Source organism: Helianthus annuus, chromosome 17, assembly GCF_002127325.2.
Source record: "Helianthus annuus cultivar XRQ/B chromosome 17, HanXRQr2.0-SUNRISE, whole genome shotgun sequence".
Classification (NCBI taxonomy): Eukaryota; Viridiplantae; Streptophyta; class Magnoliopsida; order Asterales; family Asteraceae; genus Helianthus; species Helianthus annuus.
The window spans coordinates 192,865,647-192,892,652 of NC_035449.2; the positions used below are offsets into that span (position 1 = coordinate 192,865,647).

The 27,006-nt window shown below is 35.1% G+C and overlaps 1 protein-coding gene and 1 long non-coding RNA gene across 2 annotated transcripts; one reads left to right on the forward strand and one right to left on the reverse strand.

Annotated features, from left to right (window-relative positions):
• Positions 1-917: 917 nt before the first annotated feature.
• LOC110883060 lies at positions 918-1,880 on the reverse strand. The gene is made up of 4 exons (XM_022130920.2): positions 1,647-1,880; positions 1,517-1,582; positions 1,303-1,416; positions 918-1,224 (listed from the first exon to the last, which is right to left on the reverse strand). Exons 1-4 carry the CDS (start codon positions 1,860-1,862, stop codon positions 1,057-1,059), a joined length of 564 nt encoding a protein of 187 aa, XP_021986612.2. The 5' UTR covers positions 1,863-1,880; the 3' UTR covers positions 918-1,056.
• Positions 1,881-2,492: 612 nt separating this feature from the next.
• LOC110883059 lies at positions 2,493-4,292 on the forward strand. Its single transcript, XR_004885550.1, has 3 exons — positions 2,493-2,713; positions 3,758-3,949; positions 4,041-4,292. It is a non-coding gene; the product is annotated as an uncharacterized LOC110883059 (long non-coding RNA).
• The last annotated feature ends 22,714 nt before the right edge of the window (positions 4,293-27,006 follow it).

A 27,006-nucleotide genomic window follows, 5' to 3' on the forward strand; every position in this document is an offset into this window, starting at 1 on the left:
CAAAACATAACTTATGTTATCAACTACCCTATAGTTAGCGAAGTCATGGGGTTAGTGGAGTGATGGGTTGGTTAGTCGGTTATATTACAAGAAAATAAAAATGTTTACCAAACAGCCAATTACTTTCTTTGTAAAGACCAAGTCAACCCAAATTAGACATTTGGACCAAAACTGCCAGATCAAAGGTCTACATTTGGTTTTTTTTTATTTTTTTTATTTTAACAACTCAAAATAGAACAAAGGGCTAGTAATACACTGGAAGTCTGGGACAGTAACAAACAAACGGGTAATATATTAGATAGCATAATCTTAAAACTTTTGGAAGCTAGGTTGCATATTCTCAATTCTTTAAACTGTGATGGAAGGGTGTTAAACTAATAACATTTTTTTACAATTTGCTATTTTTTTTTTGTGTAATTTGACTATTTTATTTCTTCTGTTGTAATTCCAATAGAACAAAGGGCTAGTATAGCTGATATCTATTCAATATAACCTAGGAAAACTTTATTTAAAGAAACACAACAATTAAAGACGTATGCAATATTAAGTACAGGAATACTTGGTCAAACATAAATGTTATCCAAAAGATTGTACAGTAGTATATAATAGATAATATAATCTAATTGCTTACAACAGTTGAAACACGAGCCGAATTCTGATCCATTGCATAGCAATCTGATTGTGATCCCATTAATTAGTTGACTCAAGCTTTTAAATACCAAATTACGATAACATAATTACTTTTTACTCAATCAAATAGAAGGAATTCTCCATATAATGTAAACAAATGCCACTAAATCGAAATAACACCTTCCTATATAGCACAAAGGCTAGTGTTACAAAGTCAATCCAATAAATGTTAAACGAATTAACCAAATTAGACAAAAGTGCTAAAAGAGAGGTTAACTTAAAACAGGTTGAACCTTTAAAAGAGGCATTTCATTCAATACAATAAAAGATACAGCCACATGGTCCAGCCTAGGAAAGGAAAAACACAAAAACAACAACGTACAATTTCTAACACCACTACAAGACCCATTAAAAACATTTCTGTTTCTACCCAACAACTTTTGATTCAACAACAAAAGCATGCTTAGCTCTTTTTATCACAGGTGTAACATCCTCTTCTTCATCTTCGGTTTCACTATCAATTTGTATCACTTCATCCCACTTCCATGTCTTTAAAGCATTTGCCCTTTTGTCGAATCTCTTAAACTTGCTAACCTAAAAAAACATTCAAGTAATGAGAATAATAGAATATTAATACGTGTACAAAAGTATAATTTAGTATAATGTATATACTTTTGCCAATTCATAGAAAGATTCACAGATGCTTGCTTGCTGGCTATCCTCGAAACTGGATGAAATGTCTTTGTGACCACCATTCGATGCCTCAAACTCCACGTCATCAATTTCCTGTTTTTTAGACAATAATATATCACTTGAATGATAAATTATAACAATAAAATAATAGGTATAAAAAACCTATCAAATTGATTATAAAACTCCTACTTACCTTATCCGATTCATTTGTAGGTTTACACACGATTGGGCTAAAGAAGGAGTTGTCCATTGATGCAACCTGAAAGAAACAAAAAAGTGGAGATTACAACCAGCAGAAATAAACAGGTATGTCTGAAGCTTACTTTAACAGCTTTATCCATTGTTGCATCTTCAACCTGCTGCTCCATGTTCAGCAACAAAAACCCAGGATGCTGCTCCATGTTCAGCGACATAAACCCAGCGACAGAAGGTAAAGAAAGAAAGCAGGATGTACTGTTGATCGGCAAGGTTTCAATATTTATAAGCACATGTATAACTGCAACGGAGCTAAAATATAGGAAGGTGGAGAACATGGCCATTTTTTTAGGAAAAATAAAAACCATTAATAACACAGGTTTCGGAGGTAACTTCCAGCTAAACAAAACTGTGATTTCCTGAACATAACTTCCACATTTATCGTGGCTTTAATTATTTTGAAAATCCTCCACATTTATCGGTTGCAGGTAGATAATGGGACAAAAATAATGGAGCAAAACCACCAGATCATGGGCCAGAAATATATGGAACGAAACCACCACCGGAAACTACCAGGTAACTTCTCTGAACCGCCGGTGGTAGCGGTTATTTATGCTAGTTTAAACGGACAGGATTTAATCTCAGCAAGTTTAAACGGCCAGGATCGATTTCAAAAACGGTTAGACTTAATGGGTTTAATATATATATATAATTAGCAACATCAGTTCTGCTTCAAAGCTTGTACGTTGTGTTTAATCAATTGTACTTTGAAAACCAGTTTAAGAAATCATGGGTTGGTTTTGTCTTTTGATTGACACGTGTATCTTACTAAGAAACCATAGGCAGTTTTGGTCTTTTGGTTGACATGTGTATCTTACATCTGTACTAACTTCTACAGAGAAGGTTTTATGGGGGCTTTTTTAGTTGTTTTCTTCAGCTTTTTTAGTAGTCTTCTTCCATTCCTACTGAAGCAGTGTCTCACATCCAGGTATGCTCGTCCGGTGTATAGTTCGATTTCGTCTTTTGTCTCTAAGGTTTTGTTTCTTAAATTGTAGTTCTACTTACCAGAAACATGTAATGGGCCTCACAAACACCATGGACTATGGGGAAACCCTAAAAATCTCCTTAAAATAGCGCCAATCTCCTCACTTCTGTCCTCATCCTCTGGATCTGGCATGCAAAGTTAAAGAAATTCGTAAGTTTTTATTCATGATATTATACTTTATACAACTGAATCGAAAGCAAGGCAGCTTCTTGATTGGATCTTGAACTTTCGACGATCCATTCATTTAAATCTCAATCAGTATCACTCGCCTGATTCTGATTACTGATGTTTCAGGCCCTTATATTACTGATATATTTAAGTTTATTTAGGAGCAAACGCACTCTGTCCCAAAATTCCTATTGGAAATATTTTGAGGCATGATTTTTGGTTATAAAGATATGAGTTTATTTCTGGCTTAAAATAATAATCAACTGGTTTGTTGGATGGAGATTGGAGCAGATTCCAACCTGTAGTTTGATTTTGAGATTTGGGTAAAACCAGTTTGAGCCTCATGGTGGTTGCCTCTAGGACATGAGAGGAATCCATAGAAGGCTGCCGACAGAGAATTATAGACATGTTTGGTTGTCAGGGATACGAGAAAGAAAGAGGGTTGGGTACTGGGTAGGATTTATAAAGAGTGAAAGTGGTGACATAAGATGATGTTATAGACAGACACCTTTTGCACCAGTTGATATTGTATACTTATTGTTTAATTAGTGCTTCCAGCTTTTAACTTTATGTATGATGTTTTATGATCATACAATTTACATTGCTGGATCATATATTTTTAACTTTATTTTTTGAGTGTCGAGACATAAGATTTTATGATCATACAATTTACATTGCTGGATCATACCCCAGCGAAAAAGACCACCTTTTTGCCTCCAATTTGTTTAAGATAAAGACCACTTTCAAGAGAGTGAGATTACCCCCGTAGATCAGACAGAGGCTTTCCATATCGAAAGACGTTTATCAAAAGTGTCCAAAGCCGGCTTCCAATTGGTTATTTTATTCAAGTTGGCTCCAATAGATTTAAGTCAAGTTTTAATTGAGTTTGATAGCAATTCCTAGATTTTCTACAATAAATATGCTGGTTGCATTATGTAAGACTTTAAAACCCAACCTTTTGGTTATAAGACATGCACGTTAACCATTTTAATTTCCCCTTGAAGATGAGTCATTTTTTTTTTGTAGAATGGTCTATTTCTTCTCGAGAGTCTTTATCACTCAGAAAGGAAAACAATGTGGTGGTAACAAATGTCTCGGAATCAGAGACAACTATCCAAGTCGATTCACCGGCTCAACATGTCACGTCCTCAGCCTTACCTCCAGCAACGCCCAATCTGAAGGCCAACAAGGTCAAACCTCCGTATGCTGGGTCAGGAGGTAAGTTACATTATATCTAATACTTAGTCACATAACAATGAAATAAAACCTCCGTTACTAATGTCATCTTGCTGTTATTTATTACTCACAGAATCAACTCAGCGCGCCAAAAAAGCGCACGAGGACTAACTTACCAACAACAAGTATTTTGATCGGCTGCACATAATGAAGACTAGGCAGCCAGAAGCCTAACCAAGCCATTGCTAAGCTTACATAGATACACAACTTTTGTACAACTTATCCACATAACACACTAGGTGTTCGTTTGCTAAGTTGTAGACAACTCTAAACTGTTTTGTACATATTTCATATGTAGTAGGCAATGTGACTAATGCTATGATATATATGATGTGTTAGTTTAGTAGCCAGGTGTGGACCTTATCCATCCATGTGCATTCGCCGAGCTATTTTTCACGTTTTCAGATTTACTCAAGTTTCTACGCCGTGTTTTTACGCCGCCGCAACGCGCGGCGGGTAAAAAACCTAGTTGATAATATATACCAACATGTGACACGGCATTCTCTAATCACAAAAAAAAAAAAAAAAAAAGTTCAAATGAGCCATGAATGAACGCATTAAATCACATTCATAACAAAAAAAAATTTAATCGAGGACACTCCTTTCATCTACTCTAATCCCATCTAATCCTACATTGTCAAGTCATTTTTACTCTAAACTACCTTAACATCATAAAATTACTAGCACAAGAACATTTTAGTTTTTTGTTATGAATAAAAAATAAATCCAACAAATAAAAATAAGTAAATTATACTTTTATTAAATAAAAATAATACATAATTCAAACTAGAGTAAAATGCCAAAATCAATGGAAAGATTTGGTCATTTTTACTATTTTAATAAAAAAATGAAACTTTTTTTAACTGGACCCCTGAGATTTCATTTTTATTGTCATTTCCATCTAAATCACTAACTCAGTTAAAATGTATCGTAAACTTTTGTGGTGATTTTGGCAATTCTCAAACCTTGGGGACGATTTTAGCACTTTCCTATTTATTCTTTTATTCTTTAGTTTTATCTTTAAATAAAAATAAATAAAAATAAGATATATATACATATACAACATTTATAATTTTATATATACACACACATTTATATATTTACACACTTATTTTTTTTAATTTTCTTTTTAACTTTTAAATAAAAACTAATAATAAAATAATGATGTTTGTTATGACATGAGAGACAGGTGGTATTGATGTTTGGTACTATGGGTCAACGAGGGGAGATGAGGTATGAGTGCTGAGATAGACAGGGTGGTTGTGGTGGCGGAAGTGGTGATGGTGGTAATGGAGGTGGAGAAGAGAGAATGATAGAAGAGAAAGAGTGTGTATGGTGTGTGTATACAGTGGCAGGGCTTGACTGGAAACTTAGTGGGGTCCGGACTCTCAAAATGCAAACCGGTAGGGACAGACTCCTAAAAATCCAACATTTTACACTAAAAAAAGTTCCTGAAATTTTCAGTAAATTATCACTACGAGCGAAAAATCGGTGGGAGTCGGGCTACCCCGTGGCCCCAATAAAGTTTCGCCAATTATGTATATATATAAAATTATAAATGTGTGTATATATGTATACATGTTTTGGTTAATTTATTATTTTAACAGGAAAAAATAAAAAAAAAAATATATAAGTGTGTATATATGTGTGTGTTTCTTTATATTTATATTTATATTTATAATTACTTTTTTTTTGTTTTTTATTTAAATATGAAAAAAAAGTTTATAAATAAAAATAAATGGGTAAATTGCGAAAATCGTCCCTGAGGTTTGGGAATTGCGAAAATCGTCCATGAATTAAAGATATATTTTAACTGAGCTAGTGATTTGGATGGAAACGACAACAAAAATGAAACCTCAAGGGTCCAGTTACCAAAAGTTTCATTTTCGGACTGGAATGGCAAAGTGACCAAACCTTAGGGACGATTTAGGCATATAACTCTTGAAGCTAAAAAAATAAACAAAATACGAACATTTGATAAAAACACATCATTCATCTATCTCATCCATCGGCCAATCATATGTTCCGCTATTTCATGTTTATGTTCTATAGCAATTTTCTTTAGTCGACCACGAAGATGATCATGGGGCCAAGTAAACATCTCAAAGTCCCGGTGAAACGTTAATCGCCTTACACTCTTGTGTTGTGCATTTATCAACATGATAGACTCATCTACTTGTTTCTTTTTAAACTCGTCTACTTGTTTGAACCGCCCGCTTGTGTGTTTGAACTGACTCCTTGGTATTTTGTGTTTTTTTTGCTTGAAAGCACGTATGATATTTGTTTGTCCATGGATGACAAATTTGAATAATATTTGATTTTTTTTGTGTCTGACTTGTTTTGTAAATTTGAGTGGTTAAAAAATCATTTGAAAAATATTGTATATATAGGTTATTTAATTTTAAAATGAATTTTTCTTTTTCTTTTACCCCTTCAACGGCAATATGACCGTTTTCTAACGCTCATACTTTAATTGTTTCATGCGGCTTTGTAAACCCGGGCATAATACATGCTAGCCTAACGCGAGGGGGCATAGCCAAATCAGATTACAATCCGCAAGGCTTACCCGAGGGACACCCCCTCCATTCTAAAAGCCCTAAAAATCGTAAGACATATAGGTTTGAGAAAACTTACCAAAAAGGATAAAACACCTACAACAGACAATTCAACTTTATGCCCTTTGTTGAAAGTAGACACCTCACCTTTTTATTTCATCCTAACCCCTTGAGTATTAAATTTGAATAGGGGACACAAGTTTCTCAAATAGTATTCAACACCATTTTTTAACTACGTATTAAAGGGAAATCAACTAGTAAGAAACTAGATAGAATGAAACAACTTTATAAATTAGCCTAGAAAAAACAATTTTAACTTTGACAACTTATCAATTTCCTCACCAAAACTCTTTTTAACTTGTAAACTTGAAATATATATATATATATATATATATATATATATATATATATATATATATATATATATATATATATATATATATATATATATATATATATATATAGGTAGGGTTATTGTAAAAATGGTGTGTTTTGTAAGAAGTATAGAAAGGAATCTACACCATTTGATCTATAATCTAATGGTTGATATTATAATGTCAAAATTGTAAATAATGTTTACCAATAAAATAATTAATTTTCTATATTAAGGGTATAAAGGTAAATTTAATATTTTTAAATTCAAAACCCCACATGCAATGCACATGCATCTCCCCCTCTATTTTTAAACGTCAATAACTTTTTATACGTAGCTTTTTAAAGAAAAATTACACCATTATATAGAGAAAAAAATTACGTTTTGATCGAATGTTTTAGTCCATAGTGTTTTGTCTATGTTGTTTTAATTATATAGTGATTCAATGCGTTGTGTTTTACAGTAAAACACTATGAACGTATATAAGACTCCATAACATTGCAAATACCAAATTCAACAAACTACTTACAGTAAAACACCATGAATTTATATACGACACCATAACATTGCAAATACCATTGAATTTAGCAAACTACTATTTTCTTATGCAGAAACACCATGAAACTAAAATAAAACACCATAGAAAACAAAACACCATACAAGTATACAAAGACACCAATCCATTAGCAATAAAAAATATCATTAAATTTAACGAGCGAACTTTTTCCTTTTACAAGACACCATAATCTGTTGTCCAGCGAAATGTCTGAAATACCCTTATGTTATAATATTTCAACTTAAAAAAAGGCTTTCAAATTACTTCATCGTCAACCTTCATCTGAACCATCCCCTTCATCTTCATTTATCAATTTTAGTAACTCATTCCAAAAAATATAACTTCCAATTTCAAAGCATTCAATATCTTATTCCCTGAACTTCCTTGGTAATTTAGGATCTTGTCCTTGTAAATCTTGGATTTTGCCTCTATCCGAAAACCCTAACCTAGACAAACTCTCTTCCAAAAACCCAAAAACCCTAACCTATCTGAAATCCCTTAGGAGCAGGGGTAAAAAATGAGTTCAGGGGGACCCTGAATTGGATGCTCAGCATGCTTTGCATGTCGCTCAGGATTTGAAGCTCCAATCCCTAGGTTTGGGGTTGTTAGAAAGAAGAAGAAAATAGTGAAATATAATCTGATGTTGACTAAAGAGTTTGTCACAGTATAACAACCCCAACGTAAAACCGACACCCTCATAATTTTTCCGACACCCTATTATAGTTTAAAATGTCCCAATATGTCTTTAAATACACCCCGTATGTGAAAACCGAGTCTGAAATACAATATAATATTTAAAAATAATTAAAAATCTGAAATTTTAAGTTGAGGTGGGCCGCGTAAGCCACACCTCAACCTTACTATAAGAAAGAGTAAGCCACACCTCAACCTTACTAAAGTCGCAATGCTCGACGTTTTTGATCAACCTGTGTTTGTGTGATTGGTTGTATTAAAAATTATTTGTGATATTAATAAGTGGCAATTGTTTAAAATTCAGATGGACAACGAAGTGAATCAGGAAAACCAGAATGATAATATCCAGAACGACAACCACTCGAATAATGATAATATGAATAACGAGAATCCGAACAACAATAACAATGGAAACCAAGTGGATAATAGTGCTATCCAACACATAGTAGCACAAGGAATCATAGATGCAATGCCATTTATTATCCAAACTGTTAAAGAAGCTGAAAATAAAAGTAAGCATAGCAGTAAGCGACCAACTGAACCTGAACACAGCGTGAACAATGGACTCGTACTTCAAGCGCCCATTCCCAAAAGAAGAAGAACCATGCCATATGGTTGTTCTTATAAAGAATTCTGGTCTGCAAACCAATAGAATTCTCGGGCAATGAAGGACCCATTGCAGCTCTACGCTGGATAGAGAAAACTGAGGCAGTTTTGAAAATAAGCAAATGTACTGAAGAAGATAAAATAATGTTTGCTTCGAATCTGTTTAAGAATTCAGCCCTAGAATGGTGGAACACTATCCTCCAGTCAAGGGGAAGTAATAGAGTGTATAACATGGAATGGGAGGAGTTTAAAAACATGGTAGAAAGGAAATTCTGCCTTCCCAATGAAAAGGAACAGATAGCGAATAAGTTTCTGAACCTTAGGATGAGGAGGGTAGATGGTAAGGGTTATACTACCACATTCTTTGAATATGCTAGAATAGTACCAACCCTTGCATCACCTGAACCAGTATTAATCTCCCGATATATTTGGGGATTAATCGGAGAGATTAGACATGTAGTCAAGCCAGCTAGACCCCAAACCATAGAAGAAGCTGTAGAACTAGCCAATACTTTGATTGATGAACTAGTGCGAACTAGAGAAGAAGACCAGAGGAAAAACCTAACCCAAGGGCTCACTCAAGAATTCCGTTCTAGGAATTCCAACCGTAGGAATGTAGGTTCTACATCTGCACCATACTGCAAAGCCTGCAGAAAGAAGCATTCTGGAAGATGCTCCACTTACTGCAATTTCTGCAACGCACCAGGACATAAGGAAGAAACCTGCAGAAGGAAACCAACCAATGGTCTGTGCTTCAACTGTGGAGAAAACTGTCCGAAATTGGCTCCAGCTGCGAACAACAAGAACACTAAAAATGCCAGAGCATTTGTTCTAACTGCAGATGAAGCCAAGATGATTCCGGACGTCATAGCTGGTACGTTTTTAGTAAATGATATTTTTGCTAAAGTATTATTTGACTCTGGTGCAAACCAAAGTTTTATTAATACTTCGTTTTGCAAACTTCTGAATCAATCATTAACTAAACTACCACAAGAATGTCTAGTAGAGACAGCAAATGGAGAAACCGTTAGGATTTCTGAAATCTTGTAGGGAGCAAGAATAGAAATTTTTAATCAAAAATTTATTGCAAACCTTTACCCAATGAATCTGACAGGATTTGATGTCGTATTAGGAATGGATTGGTTAATAGCCAATAAAGCCAGTATTTTGTGTGATCAAAAGTCAATTCAAGTAAATTCACCAAGGGGTGAAAAGATCACAATTAAAGGAGATAAACCATCTAGATCCACTAAATTCATCTCTGTAATGAAAACTGCAAGTTATATAAGAAAAGGATCTATAGTGTATTTGATTTATATAATCACTAACACTAAAGGAAAAGAACTAAAAGACATTCCAGTAGTGTCCCAGTTTTCAGATGTCTTTCCAGAGGAATTGCCAGGACTGCCGCCAGATAGGGAAGTTGAATTCAGAATCCATCTACTACCAGGGACAGCACCGATTGCCAAAGCACCCTACCGTTTGGCACCCGCTGAAATGCAAGAACTGAAGAAACAATTAGACGAATTGTTGGAGAAAGGATTCACACAACCAAGCTCATCACCATGGGGAGCACCGATTTTATTTGTCAAAAAGAAGGACGGATCAATGCGTATGTGCATTGACTACCGTGAATTGAACAAAGTCACGATTAAGAATCGGTATCCATTACCGAGGATCGATGATCTGTTCGATCAACTTCAAGGAGCTCGATTTTTCTCTAAAATCGATTTAAGATCAGGATATCATCAATTAAAGGTACATGAAGAGGATATTCCTAAAACCGCATTCAGAACAAGGTATGGTCATTATGAATTTACTGTCATGCCATTTGGTTTAACCAATGCCCCAACCGCATTTATGGACATGATGAACCGAATATGTAAGCCATATTTGGATAAATTCATAATTGTCTTTATAGATGATATTCTAATTTACTCTAGGAGTAAAGAGGAACATGCAAAGCACTTGCACTTACTTTTAAGTTTATTAAGAAAGGAAAACCTTTACGCTAAATTTTCAAAGTGCGAGTTTTGGTTAGAACAGGTACAATTTCTTGGACATTTAGTTAACCATGAAGGAATTCATGTGGATCCAACAAAGATCGAGGCGATTACCAAATGGAAAACCCTTGAGTCACCAACCGAGGTTAGAAGTTTCTTAAGATTGGCCAGTTATTATAGAAGATTTATTCGAGATTTTTCTAGAATAGCCATTCCCTTAACTAAGTTAACCTAAAAATCGGTTAAGTTTGAATGGGGACCAAAACAAGATTAAGCCTTTAGAATCCTTAAGCAAAGATTGACCCACGCACCTATACTAGCATTACCAGAAGGAACTGAAGACTTTGTAGTCTTTTGTGACGCTTCTAAGTTAGGTTATGGATGTGTGTTGATGCAACGTCAAAAGGTTACAGCTTACGCCTCTAGACAGCTTAAGAATCATGAAGAGAACTATTCAACCCATGATTTGGAACTAGGAGCTATAATTTTTGCCCTTAAGATTTGGAGACATTATCTTTATGGTAGTAAGTTTACCGTATTCACAGATCATAAAAGTTTAAGGTATGTTTTCAGGCAAAAAGAGTTGAATATGAGACAAAGACGTTGGATGGAATTTCTTAGTGATTACGATTGTGATATCCAATATCATGAAGGAAAGGCAAATGTAGTGGCAGATGCTTTAAGTCGAAAGTATCATGAAAAGCCAAAAAGGGTATGTTCTCTTAAATTAAAACTACAAGTAAATTTAAACGATCAGATTAGAAGAGCACAAGAATCAGTAATAAAGGAAAATACTAAAAAATTAAAAGGAATGATTAAGGAATTAGAACATGGAACAGATGGAATTTGGAGATTCTATGAAAAGAGAATGTGGATACCTAAATTAGAAAATTTACGTCACCGTATATTAGAAGAAGCCCATAAGTCTAAATATACGATGCATCCAGGAAGTGATAAGATGTACCAGGATTTAAGGAAAACTTTCTGGTGGATAGGAATGAAAAAGGATATAGCAGCTTATGTTTCTAAATGTTTAACTTGCTCACAAGTTAAAGCTGAACACCAGAAACCCTCAGGTTTGTTACAGCAATTAGAAATGCCAGTTTGGAAATAGGAATTGATAACAATGGATTTTGTTACCAAATTACCCAAAATAAGAAAAGGTAATGATATAATCTGGGTGATTGTAGATAGACTAACTAAGTCAGCTCATTTCCTACCAATGAAGGAAACTTTTAGCATGGAACAATTAGCCAAATTGTATGTAAATGAAATTGTTTCATTACATGGAATACCTTTATCAATTGTTTCTGATAGGGATAGCCGTTTTACCTCTCATTTTTGGGCGAGTTTCCAAAAAGCAATGGGAACAAAGTTTAATCTAAGCACAACTTATCATCCTCAAATGGACGGACAAAGCGAAAGGACAATTCAGACAATGGAGGACATGCTTAGAGCTTGTGTAATTGATTTTGGAGGTAATTGGGATGATCACTTACCTTTAATAGAATTTTCTTATAATAACAGTTATCACACAAGTATCAATGCTGCACCATTCGAAGCATTTTATGGACGAAAGTGCAGAACCCTAGTCTGTTGGGCAGAAATTGGGGAAAAGCAACTATCTGGACCTGAGATAGTACAGGAAACAACCGATAAAATCATTCAAGTTAAGGAACGACTAAAAGCAGCACGTGATCGGCAGAAGAGCTACGCTGATAACAGACGTAAGCCGTTAGAATTTCAGGTAGGTGACAAAGTATTGCTAAAAGTCTCTCCTTGGAAAGGAGTGGTAAGATTCATCAAAAGAGGAAAGCTAAATCCCAGGTATATTGGACCTTTAGAAATTGTTAGAAGAATAGGACCTGTAGCCTATCAGCTACAACTGCCAGAGTAAATGGCCGGAATACATGATGTATTTCATGTATCTAATCTCAAGAAATGCTTAGCCGTTGAATCTTTCGTAGTGCCTCTTAAGGATATAGAGGTAAATGAACAACTCAAGTTTGTAGAAAGGCCTCTACGGATCGAAGACAGGAAAGTCAAAAATCTCAAGCATAAGAGACTAGTTCGGGTCAAAGTGAAGTGGGACTCCAAAAGAGGACCTGAGTAAACATGGGAGCTTGAATCTGAAATGCAAAGGAAATATCCACACCTATTCCAGTAGACCTCGAGGACGAGCTCTAAAACAAGGTGGGGAGGATATAACAACCCCAACGTAAAACCAACACCCTCATAATTTTTCCGACACCCTATTATAGTTTAAAATGTCCCAATATGTCTTTAAATACACCCCGTATGTGAAAACCGAGCCTGAAATACAATATATTATTTAAAAATAGTTAAAAATCTGAAATTTTTAGTTGAGGCGGGCCGCGTAAGCCACAACTCAACTTTACGTGGGCCGCGGCAGAGTGATATATGGCGAAACCCTGGGTCGCCACGTGGACCAACATCTGTTGAACCCACGTGATGACCCAGACCAGCTACGGCCTAGCCCAGCTACAACGCGGGTTGCGTAAGCTTATGCTTACCTTTACGCGGGCCGCGAGAAACCTCGATTACAACCCTATATAAGAGGGCAACGGGCCTTCAGTTGAAACTCGTTTATTTCTGTTTCTCAATCTCAAATTTCTGATAATAGGCACTATACCCGGGTCTAATACCCCCCTAAATAGCGAGGTTCTGCTACGATGTAAGTATCATAACCCCTGGAGACGTATTAGGTACTCTGCCCGATTGATCAAGGGTTCCGTAACGGCTGTCGTGGTTCTGCCCGACGTAGTCGTTGGAATGCCGTCTCGGGGAGGGTATTACTAATGTTAAATTGGGTTATTATACTAACACACGTGCATTTGTGTAATTTATAGATTATTCCCAGGAAATCCTTACTGAAAACCCTAAAACAGCAATGTGATTAAACCTTTTTTGTTAACTGTTTTTATAAAACCTTAAATATCTTTCCATGCGAATAACAGTTATTGAGTATTTGTAAGAATACAATTACAGTCGGTAAATTTGGGGTTTTGTATACAAAATTTGTTACCACGTGGTAAAGGAGTAACATGACCATAAGTCGGAACGACATTACCGTGTGGTGGTAATTGATATAACTTGGAAACAAATGTAATTGCGGATGCGCCCTCAATACTGTTCACTGTGACTTTTTATTTAAACTTCATTAAACTGGGATTCACTCACCAGTATTTCCCACTGACAAAATGTTTTTAAAACGCGTTTCAGGTAACAAAATGTGAAAGCCAATTGGAAGCCAGCTGGACAGCACTGAAGGCTTGGAAAGTGGCAATAAAGTTACATAAAAGAAATAGATGTTTTTCTGAAATAAAAATAGGATTTATTCCTATAAAAAATGCGTGTACTGAAAACTTGGGTTTTACCCATGTGTTTAATATTTTGGAAATGTGGTATTTTACTCTGATTAAATATTTCCTAACTACGGTCCTAATGAAAATTTCCGATGCCAAATTAGACAATAACAAGATACCACCGAAACTGGCTCACGGTTGCCCGTTCCCGGGGATTAGGGATCTGGGGTTGTGACAGAAGGTTGTATCAGAGCTATGCCACTGATTCAGCCACAGAAGTGTTCTGCTGACATCAAAATTCGAAGTGTAAGGAAATAAATTACGAAAATACGTGCATAATTGTATTTTCTTGTTATGTGTTATCTGACTATCTGTTAGTTTACAGTATGAGCGACCAAGGACCGTCTGACGCGTACCGTCAATTGTCTGGTTCGCCTAGAAGCGAAGGCGCCTCTTCTCAGCCTGCCCTCTTGGGGTACTCTGCTGATACGGAAGAAGGAATATTCGTGTTTAAGGCTCAGTCTGAAGAGCCATTTCCTCAGAAAAAGATGGGATGGTTCAGTAGGGGAGCACATGAGCGTAGAAAGCGTATGAAAAAGTTACAGGAACAGCGAGTGTTAGCCGCAACCAAAAGAGAAACCGATGCATATGCCTATGATATGCTTAATAGGGGTATAGCCAATATCCATATATTAGCAACCACTGCAGCTGACCCAAACCTGGAGCAAATGCTAGCACCCCAACCACAACCACAAATTCCTGATCGACCCATGGAAATAGAAAACCCTGAAATCCAAATAGAAATGCATGATTTCAACCCGGAGGAGATACCTAGGGTACCTGCACCAAATCCCCTGAACCCAAACAATAACGACCCTGGTGGGATGATGTAGGGACTATGTACAACGTTACTCGATACAGGAAAATGTGCCAATGCCCAACCTAGGAGCCTACCCAGGGTTAGATCCTCAAGATCCCTATTTCAATAATGATGCATACATTAGGGAGATCTTAGAGAATCCTTACCCATACCAGGCCCCATACCAGGAACCCGCACCCCAGATTCCAAACCCAGTCCTAGAACCTGCACCCCCAATGAGTGCAGAAAACGTACAAGAACTTAGGACTTTCGGAAAGGAAATTTTAGAAAGCAGTGAGAGAATGAGACAGATGGGAGAGCGTCTTGTATGGAAATACGACGAGCGCAATATGGATTTTTGGATGAATCCATATTCGTGAATGTGATGGTGGGAACGGTAGAAATAATAATAGTAATATAATAATAATAATAATAATAATAATAATAATATACGTGTCTATGTGTTAGATAAAAAAAACTACGGATGCATATTACTAGTAGTGTAGTTTTAAATTTCAGTCGATATTGAAATTTTAATTTCAGTACTGGTTTGTAATAGATGCATACTATAAGAAAGAGTAAAAGTCGCAATGCTCGACGTTTTTGATCAACCTGTGTGTTGTGTGATTGGTTGTATTAAAAATTATTTGTGATATTAATAAGTGGCAATTGTTTAAAATTCAGATGGACAACAAAGTGAATCAGGAAAACCAGAATGATAATATCCAGAACGACAATCACTCGAATAATGATAATATGAATAACCAGAATCCGAACAACAATAACAATGGAAACCAAGTGGATAATAGTGCTTTCCCACACACGTGCATTTGTGTAATTTATAGATTATTCTCAGGAAATCCTTACTGAAAACCCTAAAACAGCAATGTGAGTAATCCTCTTTTGTTAACTGTTTTTACAAAACCTTAAATATCTTTCCATGCGAATAATAGTTATTGAGTATTTGTAAGAATACAATTACAGTCGGTAAATTTGGGGTTTTGTATACAAAATTTGTTACCACCTGGTAAAGGAGTAACATGACCATAAGTCGGAACGACATTACCGTGTGGTGGTAATTGATATAACTTGGAAACAAATGTAATTGCGGATGCGCCCTCAATACTGTTCACTGTGACTTTTTATTTAAACTTGATTAAACTGGGATTAACTCACCATTATTTCCCACTGACAAAATGTTTTTAAAACGCGTTTCAGGTAACAAAATGTGAAAGCCAATTGGAAGCCAGCTGGACAGCACTGAAGGCTTGGAAAGTGGCAATAAAGTTACCTAAAAGAAATAGATGTTTTTCTGAAATAAAAATAGGATTTATTCCTATAAAAATGTGTGTAATGAAAACTTGGGTTTTACCCATGTGTTTAATATTATGGAAATGTGGTATTTTATTCTGATTAAATAATTCCTAACTACGGTCCTGATGAAAATTTCCGCTGCCAAATTAGACAATAACAAGATACCACCGAAACTGGATCACGGCCGCCCTGTCACACCCCGAATTTCCACGTATCACCGGTGGGCCCGGTGGGGAGTATCGTGACGTAATTGATGTCATCATAGTCAAACAACACAATATATAAATGCACAGCGGAAGCAAAAGATAAATATATTACATCCCGAATATAAAGTAATGTCAAAGTATTACAACGGAAATTAAAGGATCCACAGGCGGATCAAATAAAAGAAAACTGTTCAATAGACTTTAGGCATCTAGAACTTGCAAGATTCCTTATTAACGCCCTGAGCTTCCAGCCAATTACGTTCAGTACCTGTCACTTAACCTTTTTGGAAAATACGTCAGTTTACACTGGTAAATACAATTAACTGACTCATTTGAAAGGTTTAATAAAATTGATTTGAATGCACAAGGCACAACATATCTTTTATAACTTGGGACAATTATCTTTATAATCTTGTATACAGATTTACATGTTCGTTGTACGTTCAGGGCCCGATGTAGAAACCGAGTCAAGATTAACAGACACGCCACAAGTATAGGCCCACAAGAGAGTGAGATACCGTTTCCCTTATGCACTGTCAGGGGTATGCCTACACCTCGTGCATAAGACGTGGCCATTTTATAATACAATGATGTCAGGGATATCCGGGACATGGTCATTAACCCCTAAAGGCTTTTATTTCAAACAATACAGATTAAAGCGGGTTACCTCAATAATTTAATCACAATCCGACTAAACATTCAATACCCGACCAAGCGGTATTATTATAATACCGTATCCCAAGCCTGTATAGGGAAAATAAGTTAAAAGTATTTACCTGAGCTAGCAATGCAATTTATACTCAGCCGTATTTTCTAGTCAGCAAGCACAAGTACTTCTACTGGGGCTCTCAATCTGGAACGAAGGTTTTTATTAACCTATTAGATTCCTAACGGGTCTTATTTAAGTCGGAACTTAGACCGGTTAGTTTTAAGGAAAGGTTTACGGTTCAAAACGCATGATTAAGCGAAGACCGGATTGGAATGTGATTTAGACCCGACAAGTTTGGAGACTTGTATAATATGGGTAAACTAAACACCTTCTGAATTTTGAGATAAAAATGACAAGGTTTGACCCGTTTCATATATTCATGCAAACTAGTTACATAAACCGAACCGAACGCGTAAATAGCGTAACGGGTGACCGAAAGAGTTCTATACAGGTTTCCTAAGTCAATATGCTCTAAATATGTTGTGACATCCTTAGGATACCTTCCATTATGTCCAAACGAGTTTAACCTCATGATACGCCCCGTAGGGGTATTTTGGTCATTTTAAAGATTGTAAAAGAGGTTAATTTGTAGTTCTGAAACTCGGGTATGAGTATATAAGTAAAATAACTTATTTTAACAGGTTACATCAGTTGATGATAAGTCTTATGTGACAAAATGGTTTTAAACCCAAACTATGCGTTTAATACGCGTAAAAAGTCATTTTAAGCGATTTCCGAGTTATACCGGAAATCTGAGTTTCTTGATCAGATTATAAAGTTCAAAATACTACATTTATTATATAGAATCAGTAGCAATTGGATCGGTGTCAAAATACTACGTAAAACTCATTTTATTCATAAAAAGGGTATAATCGGTATTTACCGAATTAAGGCGATAGCCTTAGGTTATGATTAGTTTAAAAATACTTATGAACCTTTAAAAATCTCAAAATATTATAATACATCAGTGGGTAAAAGGTTTAGTGTCAAAAATTGGATTTAGATAGGCTTTATGCTAATTGCGCCGTTTATTTACCAAAAGGCGTTATAATTACGCTAATGAGCATAACTCCTAATCTAGACCTCCAACTGATATGAAAATTTAGGGACAACTTTATAAATCAGTAATAAGGATTATTGTCCTTTCACTTTTCCAAAATTCTCGTATTATAGCAAAAAGGGCATTATGGTCAACATTGAGCATTTAACGGAAACGTGCATATGGAAAGGACAAACAACGAACCAATCACAGAGGGTTATACCCTCATGTAACTTGGTCCTAAGGAAGTCCTAAGGCACTTCTAGACTCTACTAAAACGGGTCAGAACTGAAGTCAAAGCAAAAGTCAAAGTTTTGCGACTTTCGGTTCCGAACCGGGTCAAAACAGTAGATGGTCGGATCAAACAAGCTTAGACCAGTTCTTATGCTTATTACCAAGTTATATGAGTGATAAGATAGGTTATACGCCTTCTACATTGCTACTTATGCGTTAAATCAAAAATTAAGCTTCTGTTGACTTTTTATAAACAACTTTGACCCGACATTTGATCAGAGGGTGCCCTTTTAAGGGGTTTAAAGCCCACATGATTACCAACTTATAACTATCTTTGATTCGATCAATCACTGGACCAATAGTGATTAACCATTAAGTCAACCGTTATTTACGACGGTTTGACTTCTAAGCTAAAACTAAGCGAAAACTCAATAAGGAAAGGTCAAGCATACTTACCAAGGTCCTATGCACGATTAGGGAAACTTAGAAGGAGGTCTTGAGCTCCAGAAATGATCAGAAGATGAATAAATGAATGAGTGATCAAAGTGTGCAACAATGGCCTTTATATAGTGCCTTAATCACCTTAGATCATTGACAAATCATGCTAGCGATGGCCATGGATGATTAACAAGTGTCCCTAAATGTCTAGGGGATGTTTAGGCAGCTCTTGGAAGTGTTTAAAGGCAACATAAGTCGTTTACATGGGCTGAACAGGCACAAAAACGATTTTCTGCATCTGGGCGTGTCAGGCGGCCCGCGTAAGGCCTTCACAATGTTTATGCGGGCCGCGTGAGCCTTCAGATCTGACTCCAAATCTTTTCATTAATTGCATGTTGGCTCCTGGTTCTTCGAAAGGTCAACTTAACTTATCTCTCGCACTTTGACCCCTTCCAAATTACCTACAAGGGCCCCTAGACTTTTACCTATCATGCTAAGTCCTTTTTTACCTTGTTATTACCCGAAAAGTCTTAACTTTTGACGTTGACGCTTTTAACCCCTCGCATACGAATTTGATCATAACTTTCTCGTACGGCAATGAAACTTTATGAAATTCTTACCGTGCATTCTAGTGAGCATAATTTACCTTTACAAAGCTTCGGGTTTGCTAAAAGGTCACTCAGAGGTATAACTTAAACATGTTGACATATTTAACCCCTGTAGTTTGCAATTTCTCACTTTCTTTCACAATTAGCTTCGTATGATCCATGAATCATTCGTTTAAGGGTATAAACATCATGTAGAGATATTGTAGGGCATATCTATCCTTTGTTGACATTTTGAACCCTTTAATTCACATACTTTCTATGTTTGTCAACTTTAGTCCCTCTATAGTATTCATTGACTCGTTCAAGCTTATGACACGTGTCAATACATTATAGGACGTGAATTTTCAAGGTGTTACACGCCCGTTCCCAGGGATTAGGGATCGGGGGTTGTGACACACAGGCACCCATAAGGGGACTCATAATTCTGCTACTGAAGTTGTTTTGCCTGAGGAAAAATGTATGCCATCTCCAATCGAATAACATAGGTTTGTATTCGTCTCATCTTGTGACTCCATCTGAGTTGTTCCCTTCTGTTATAGATGTTGTTGCACTCCCTAAGTCAAATGACGTTGTCCAGTTTAATAATCCAAGCTCAATGGAGGTGTTGCAAATAGGTAACTATATTAATAAACTCCCTAGTTCTCAACGTATTATTGAGATTAGTGATTCAGTTATGGAGGGGGTAGCTCTTCTTCACCATTTTCCGCCATGATTGAATGTGGATTGAGTTAGGGTTTCGAAATTAGGGCTTGTGAGTGATGAAGTGATGGCTTGAAATACGTTGGTGTGTGATTAGTTGCATGTTCGAATTTGTTTATTGATCGGAGGATGGTTGTGATGAAGATGATATGATGAGATTTGGTGATGAAGGTATAAAGATTGGAGATTTGAAGAAGAAGAAGGTGGGTGGATTGTTTTTTATTAGGAAGAAGATATGTAGATCTGGAAGTGCATTTGGGTTTATAAAGAGCGTTGTGACCAAATTGCCCTTCAAAGTATAAGGTAGAAGACATCCTTGCTCCGGCCACCCAATGGTTGACCAACAAATTATGTTACAATGTTATTGATTCTAATTGACAACTACAGGGATGGAAGTTGTACTTTACCCAACAATGAATAATGATTAGTGTGGAGCTTCGGAGAACAGAGTTAGGATCAAATACAAAGTCTCCTAAAAGGAAGAAGTCGTAAGAAGGGTATTAAACGGACTCCGATTGACCTCATTCAATCGACATTTGAACCATCTTATCGAACTCTACGATGTGACATTTTAGGTTTTTGTTTTTAGATGTTAGCTTATAGATTTTATATTTTGTTTGTTTGCATCATTGTGTCTTTTCTATATTTGCGTCATTATGTCTTTTTTGTGACTTATTGTATCTTTTTTCTTTGACACTGTGTTATATTTTTCGGTATTATGTTATATTTTGTTTGACATTGTGTTATATTTTACGATTTATTGTGTCTTTATACACTTCTTATTTTTAGTAGCTTTGTAGAATAACTTTATCCTCCGAGAACATACCCAACCATATATTAGCTCTTATATGATAATTACCTATGTAAAAATTATTATGATAATTAACAACAATGTGGTTATATTTTCTTTAAATAGAAAAAAATTACTTGTCGTCCGTGTAGGATTAGATAAAGAATATTTAATTTCGATAACAATAACTTATATTAAATAAGTAATTTCAATTTTGACAGATAACTTTTATAATAATATTACATACTAAAAAACAATATATAGTATATTAATTATCAACGATTTATTAAAAAAGCTCTAATACAATTCTAAAAGAACTATAATACAATTCTAAAACATGTCATTCATTGATAGGAAACTAAGTTCGTTAGTTTATAGTTGTAAATTAAACAAGTCATCAAATGTAATACAATTTTTAATGTAACCATTAGGGATATGATTATCCTTTGATGTAGGGATACTATTATCCTTTTGGTATAGTTATAATGATCCGAGATATCATAAGAACCCTTATAAATACTCCCTTTATCACCATCACCATTTATCACACAAAAAATATTAAGAAGATGAACAACTTTTTCTCATCAAATCTTGCACTGAAAGTCCTTTTGCTGCTGTTACTCCCTCTCATTATCACCGCGTCTTCCAAGAAATCGTCGGAACCTCTCATTTACTGCCATGGTCGTCATTGTGCCACAACAACAACAACGACTAGTGTCCGCTTCCTATCTGAAAGACTCCACCTTCGCGAGCTACCTCTCCCACCACATCACCCGTCGTTGGATGAAATTGATCCTTTATATGGCGTAGCAAAAAGTCTAGTTCCTTCGGGACCTAACCGGCTTCGTAATTGAAATTTCAAGTTCACGTATGCATTGATTTCAAGATCATCCCATGCATGCATGCATCTTTCTTCCTCTAAATCTTTTTACGTCAATTAGCATGTTTACTTTTTTTTTCTTTTAGTTTTGATGTTTCTTTTTACGAATGTGATTAGAGAATCATTTGTTCATCAGTTAATGATGTCTTTTACATATTTTTTTATTTTATTTTATTGTTGATTTTTATTTTTATTCGTCGTATTAAGCTTGTGAATTATTGACATGATTTTCTAGAGTAACATATGTTTGATATAAACCGGCTGGGTTGGATTGGATCGGTCGGACTAGTCAAAACGCTTTGATTTTCATGGTTAGCAATTTTTTTTTTTAATATTTGTTTATAGTTGTTTAATTCGTATTAAATTGTTTAAAACGATAAAGATGATTTATAAATTTAGATAATAACACATGCATACTTATTTAAAGCGAAACGATAAAGATGATTTATTAATATAAAACATATCACATGCATACTAAAAGTAATGCTAAAAAAGTAACACAGGTTACACTTTTGTTTCGATTTATAGGTTAATTCAAGTCATTAACTGTTAAACTAGAGGTGTAAAAAAGCTGGTTTTAGAATCGAAACCAGAAAAAAACCAAAACCGGTTTCAACCCGAACCAAATCATCGGTTTGTAGACCGGTTAGTATGCTTGATTTTTTAAACCGGTTAAAAACCAGTTTTTTTTTGGCACAAACCGGTTTTAAACCGACCCGAACCGGTTATTGTTTTGGGTTTAAAAATCCAGTTAGTAACCGAAATTGGTTATAACCGAAACTGTTTTTAATGAAAAAAACCGGCTCGGTTAAAATCCTGACCGGTTAAAAAAAACGATTTGTACATCTCTATGTTAAACCAAATTGATCAGTTTACTTGTGAGTAAAGTGTTAAACGGTCCGATAGGCTTTAACAATTTACGAACGCCTTAATCAAATGTGTTGATGGTTAGTGATAGTAAACAACTTAAAGGAAGTTAAATCCAACATTGTTTATGTGGTTACCCTTTGTATGCATTTGTTGATAATAAAGTGTATATCGTTAGACCTTTGGTAATCGTTCGATCCGGTAATTTTTTTATTAACTAACTAGGTTAGAACCTTGTGTATTACACGGGTTGAATAAATATAACTTTATATACTAAGTAATAAAATAGTTACATCTTTTAAAAACTCGTGTATTGCACGATTTGAATAAACACATGTCTTACACGAATAATGTAATCCGTTAACACATTTAGTCATCAAGATGTATTTTCTAACAAAATGAACTTTGAGGTACTATTTATTTATTGTAACATTTCACTTTATTTTTTATTAGGTTAGAGAGTTGTGTATTACATGGTTTATAACATTTTACTTTGTTTTTTTTATTTAATATTAGGTTAGAAACTTACGTATTATTTGATGTTGGATAATCAGCAGAAAAAAAAAGAAACATTTTAGTAAAAAATATTAAATACACAAGAGATAAGTTGGATATTATGATGTAATATTATTATTTCATTAGAGTGTAAAACGGGATAATGAGATCCTTTATTAAAAATAGGATTCTAATTATACCACATATATAAAAAATATATATGTTCTACATGTATTGAATAAATCCTTTTAACGAAACAGTTGATTAGAATAAATATTTTTATTTTAATATGTGATTATCAGTTATCCTTGTCCTTATCATCAAACATAAAAACAACAATTAATTCTACCAATTAAATAAAATCTTTATCTTTATAAATATTTTAGTTAATTACATAGTTAGTCCATGTGGTTTGCACAAAGTAACATACTTAAGTACTAATAGTTTAAAATCACATTCTATGGTATTAACTTTTCATTTTGTAACGTTTGGAGGTATTAACGTTATTTGTAAGTTTAAAATCACATTCTATTAATACCTAAGTATGTTATTTTGTGCAAACCATATGGACTAACTATGTTAATACCCTAGAAGTTAATACATCTAAACGTTTCAAAATGAAAAGTTAATACACTAGAAGGTGATTTTAAACTATTAGTATCTAAGTATGTTATTTTATGTAAACCACAGGGACTAACTATGTAATTAACTCTAAATATTTAAAATGCTAATATATTTTTTTAGATTTTAATAATTAATATATGATTATAATAATTAATATATTATTATTAGTTATCTTTGTCTTATCATTAAATCTCTTCTATAAATTTTAAATTTTAAATTTTAAATTTAATATTATCAATAATTAACTTTCCATAATAAATATTTAAAATAATAATTAAGAATGCATCATAGAACGCTATGTGTCTCTAACATGGTTTCTTTTATTATATAGTATAGATAAGCATTATACATACAAAACACGTGAAAGTATGTGTGGTGTTACATAAGTTTATTTTTTTATGTTCGAATGTTCAAAAATAATTATACAGACGGAAGTATTAAAAAGATCCACAGGCGGATCGAAAATAACAAATTGAATACATAAGTAGACTACTAGGCTTCAATGCAAGGAGTTGCAAATTTCTCTTAAGCATTTACCGAGCAACTTCCAGCCTATTATGTAACCTTGCAACCTGCGCTTAGTCGTTTGAAGATACGTCAGTTTTCACTGGTAAATACAAATAACCAACACATTTTGAAAATATTTCAAAATTACTAGGCACATGTATTTTCATAAATAACTTGGGAAAATATAAAATATCTTGTATACAGATTTACATGCTTGTCAATACATATGGGGCCCGGTACTAAACACCGATAACATGATTAACCGACACACCACTTTAACCCATAAAGGGTATCCCCAATATGGGTAGAAAAATATTTTTTAATAGCATTAGCATCTGTCGGGTGTATGCCTACACCCCGTGCTTAAGTCATGGCCATTTGCAATTAAATGAGCCGAGGAGATCCAGGACACGGTCACATTAACCCCAATGTTTAAGTTATCAAGCAAAACAGATTAAAATGAGTTACGTGGATTTTCTAGTCACAATCTGACATATGATCCCCTACCGACCAAGTGGTAATAATTTACCGTATCCCAAGCCCGTATTGGGAAAATAGGTTAAGAGTATTTACCTGGGTTAATATCTTATAGTTAAGATATAATAATAAGCACAATTGATATAACAATTAACTTAGCATGGTTGCAATCTACTGGACACCGTAGTCTGGAATGAATGGTGTAATAACCAATTAGAACGTTAACGGGTCCTATTTAAGTCATAGACTTGGACCGGTTAACTTATAAATAATAAAAATGGTACAGTACCCTAGATTAAGTCGTGACCAGATAGAATGTAGTTTAAACCCTCACAAGTACTATGACTTGTATAATATGGGTAAACATAATTACATTCTGGAATTCGAAAGAATTGACCCAACTCGGTTAATTTACGTAAACTAGTTACATAAGCTAACCGTACGTGCATAGGCGGTATCGGGTGATCGGATGAGTTATAAACAAGTTCAATATACCAAAACATTTTAATTAAGTTACCAAGTTAGTAGGTAATCCATTTTATATGTTCATTATGGTTTTAAACCCATTTATGCACAAAAGGGCATAATTGGTATTTTTATGGCATAATTCAAGAACTTGCATAAAACCCGACAATGATTATGATCAAGTAGTATAACCACAGAGGGTTGTCCTACATATAATTATGATCATAATGTAACTTAGAATCAATAGCTAAGTTTGCTAATTTGGGTCAGAATCGAAAGTCAAAGAAGAAGTCAAACTGCTTGACTTTCGGTTGCGAACTGACATATAAACTAAACATGACGGGCTGAACATGTTTAGACATGTTCTAATATTAGTTACCAACTGATTTAGTGTCAAAAAGATGTGTTAAAACACTTACAAGTTCATTTTTGTAAGTTCTCCAAAAATCTGCCTTTTGACTTTTTATTAAACATAACTTTGACCCGTCATTTGACCAATTTAACGTGATTTCCAGGAGGTGCCCTTTTAAGGGATTAACACCTACCTTATTACGATCACGTAGCCACATTCGATTCAGACAATGGCTGGACCATAATGGTCTAAACCAAAAGTCAAAGTAAAAGTCAATTTGCTTGAATTTCGGCTAAATACTAGCCTATAAAATGAAATGAGCAAGTATAGAACACTTACTAGTGATCCAAGAGAATGTTAGAACTCAAAAGAAGCTCCCTTTTTGACCAGGAACCTCCAAATAGCAGATAGAGAGGAGAAATATGAAATGAGCAAGGAAATGAGGAAGTGGAGCTTGCTCTTTATACTTGGAGATGAAACATAGGCGTAACACCTGGAACTAAATCGATACGAAAATCAATGTCGCGAGCAGGGGGGTAAACCAGGTAACTCGTCGGGAAAAACCTTGGGAAAATCACAAACAATTGGGACGTCTTTCACGGTTTTCTTCTCGTTCTCCGGTACTACGATATGGGCTTGGAAAGCGATGTACTCCTTGCGTAAGTACTTACTCGCTTGGATACACGACATCAACTTCAACTCCTTCGAGAGTACCTCACCGTATACACATAATTGATCACCATTTGGAAGAGAGAAACGAATCATCTTATCGAAACAAACAACTTTGGCACGATTCTCACGAAGAAAATCCATGCCTACTATGGTGTCAAAACTACCTAGTTGCATAGGTATGAGATCGATCGGGAAAACGTGATTATTGAGTTAAAGAGTACGATCACGTAGAACAGAATTAACGGTAACGGTTCTTCCGGTGGCAACTTTTACGTCGTAGGTCTTTTGGAATTTAGCGCGTTCACATTTTAAAAGCTTTTTGAATTCAATCGATACAAAACAGTTATCGGCTCCAGTATCAAATAAGCATGATGCATAAATACCGTTGACAAGGAACGTACCATTGACAATATTGTTGTCAGTCTAAGCCTGGCGGAGGTTGATGTTGAAAGTTCTCCCGCGGGCAGCTTGCGGTTGTTGTTGATGCTGCTGCTGCGGTTGGTGTTGTGGGGGTTGCTGCTGCTGCGGCTCTTGCTTCACAACACGCTGTAGACAGACATTGGCGAAGTGGTTTGGGTCACCGCATGTGTAGCAAGTACGTGCGTGAACAGCTGGTGCTTGCAGGGCCTGAGTGACTGGAGTAGCACGGAGTGGTGTTGGCGCTGCTGTGATGGCTTGAGGAGCTTGCTGAT

Bases quoted from the DNA above. Each gene is read 5' to 3' on its own strand.
- LOC110883060 (XM_022130920.2), bottom strand. From the start codon at position 1,862: ATGGCCATGTTCTCCACCTTCCTATATTTTAGCTCCGTTGCAGTTATA. The intron at 1,417-1,516 runs GTAAGTAGGAGT...TCTAAAAAACAG, and splicing joins CTACAAATGAATCGGATAAG to GAAATTGATGACGTGGAGTT. The intron at 1,225-1,302 runs GTATATACATTA...ATGTTTTTTTAG, and splicing joins CTTTCTATGAATTGGCAAAA to GTTAGCAAGTTTAAGAGATT.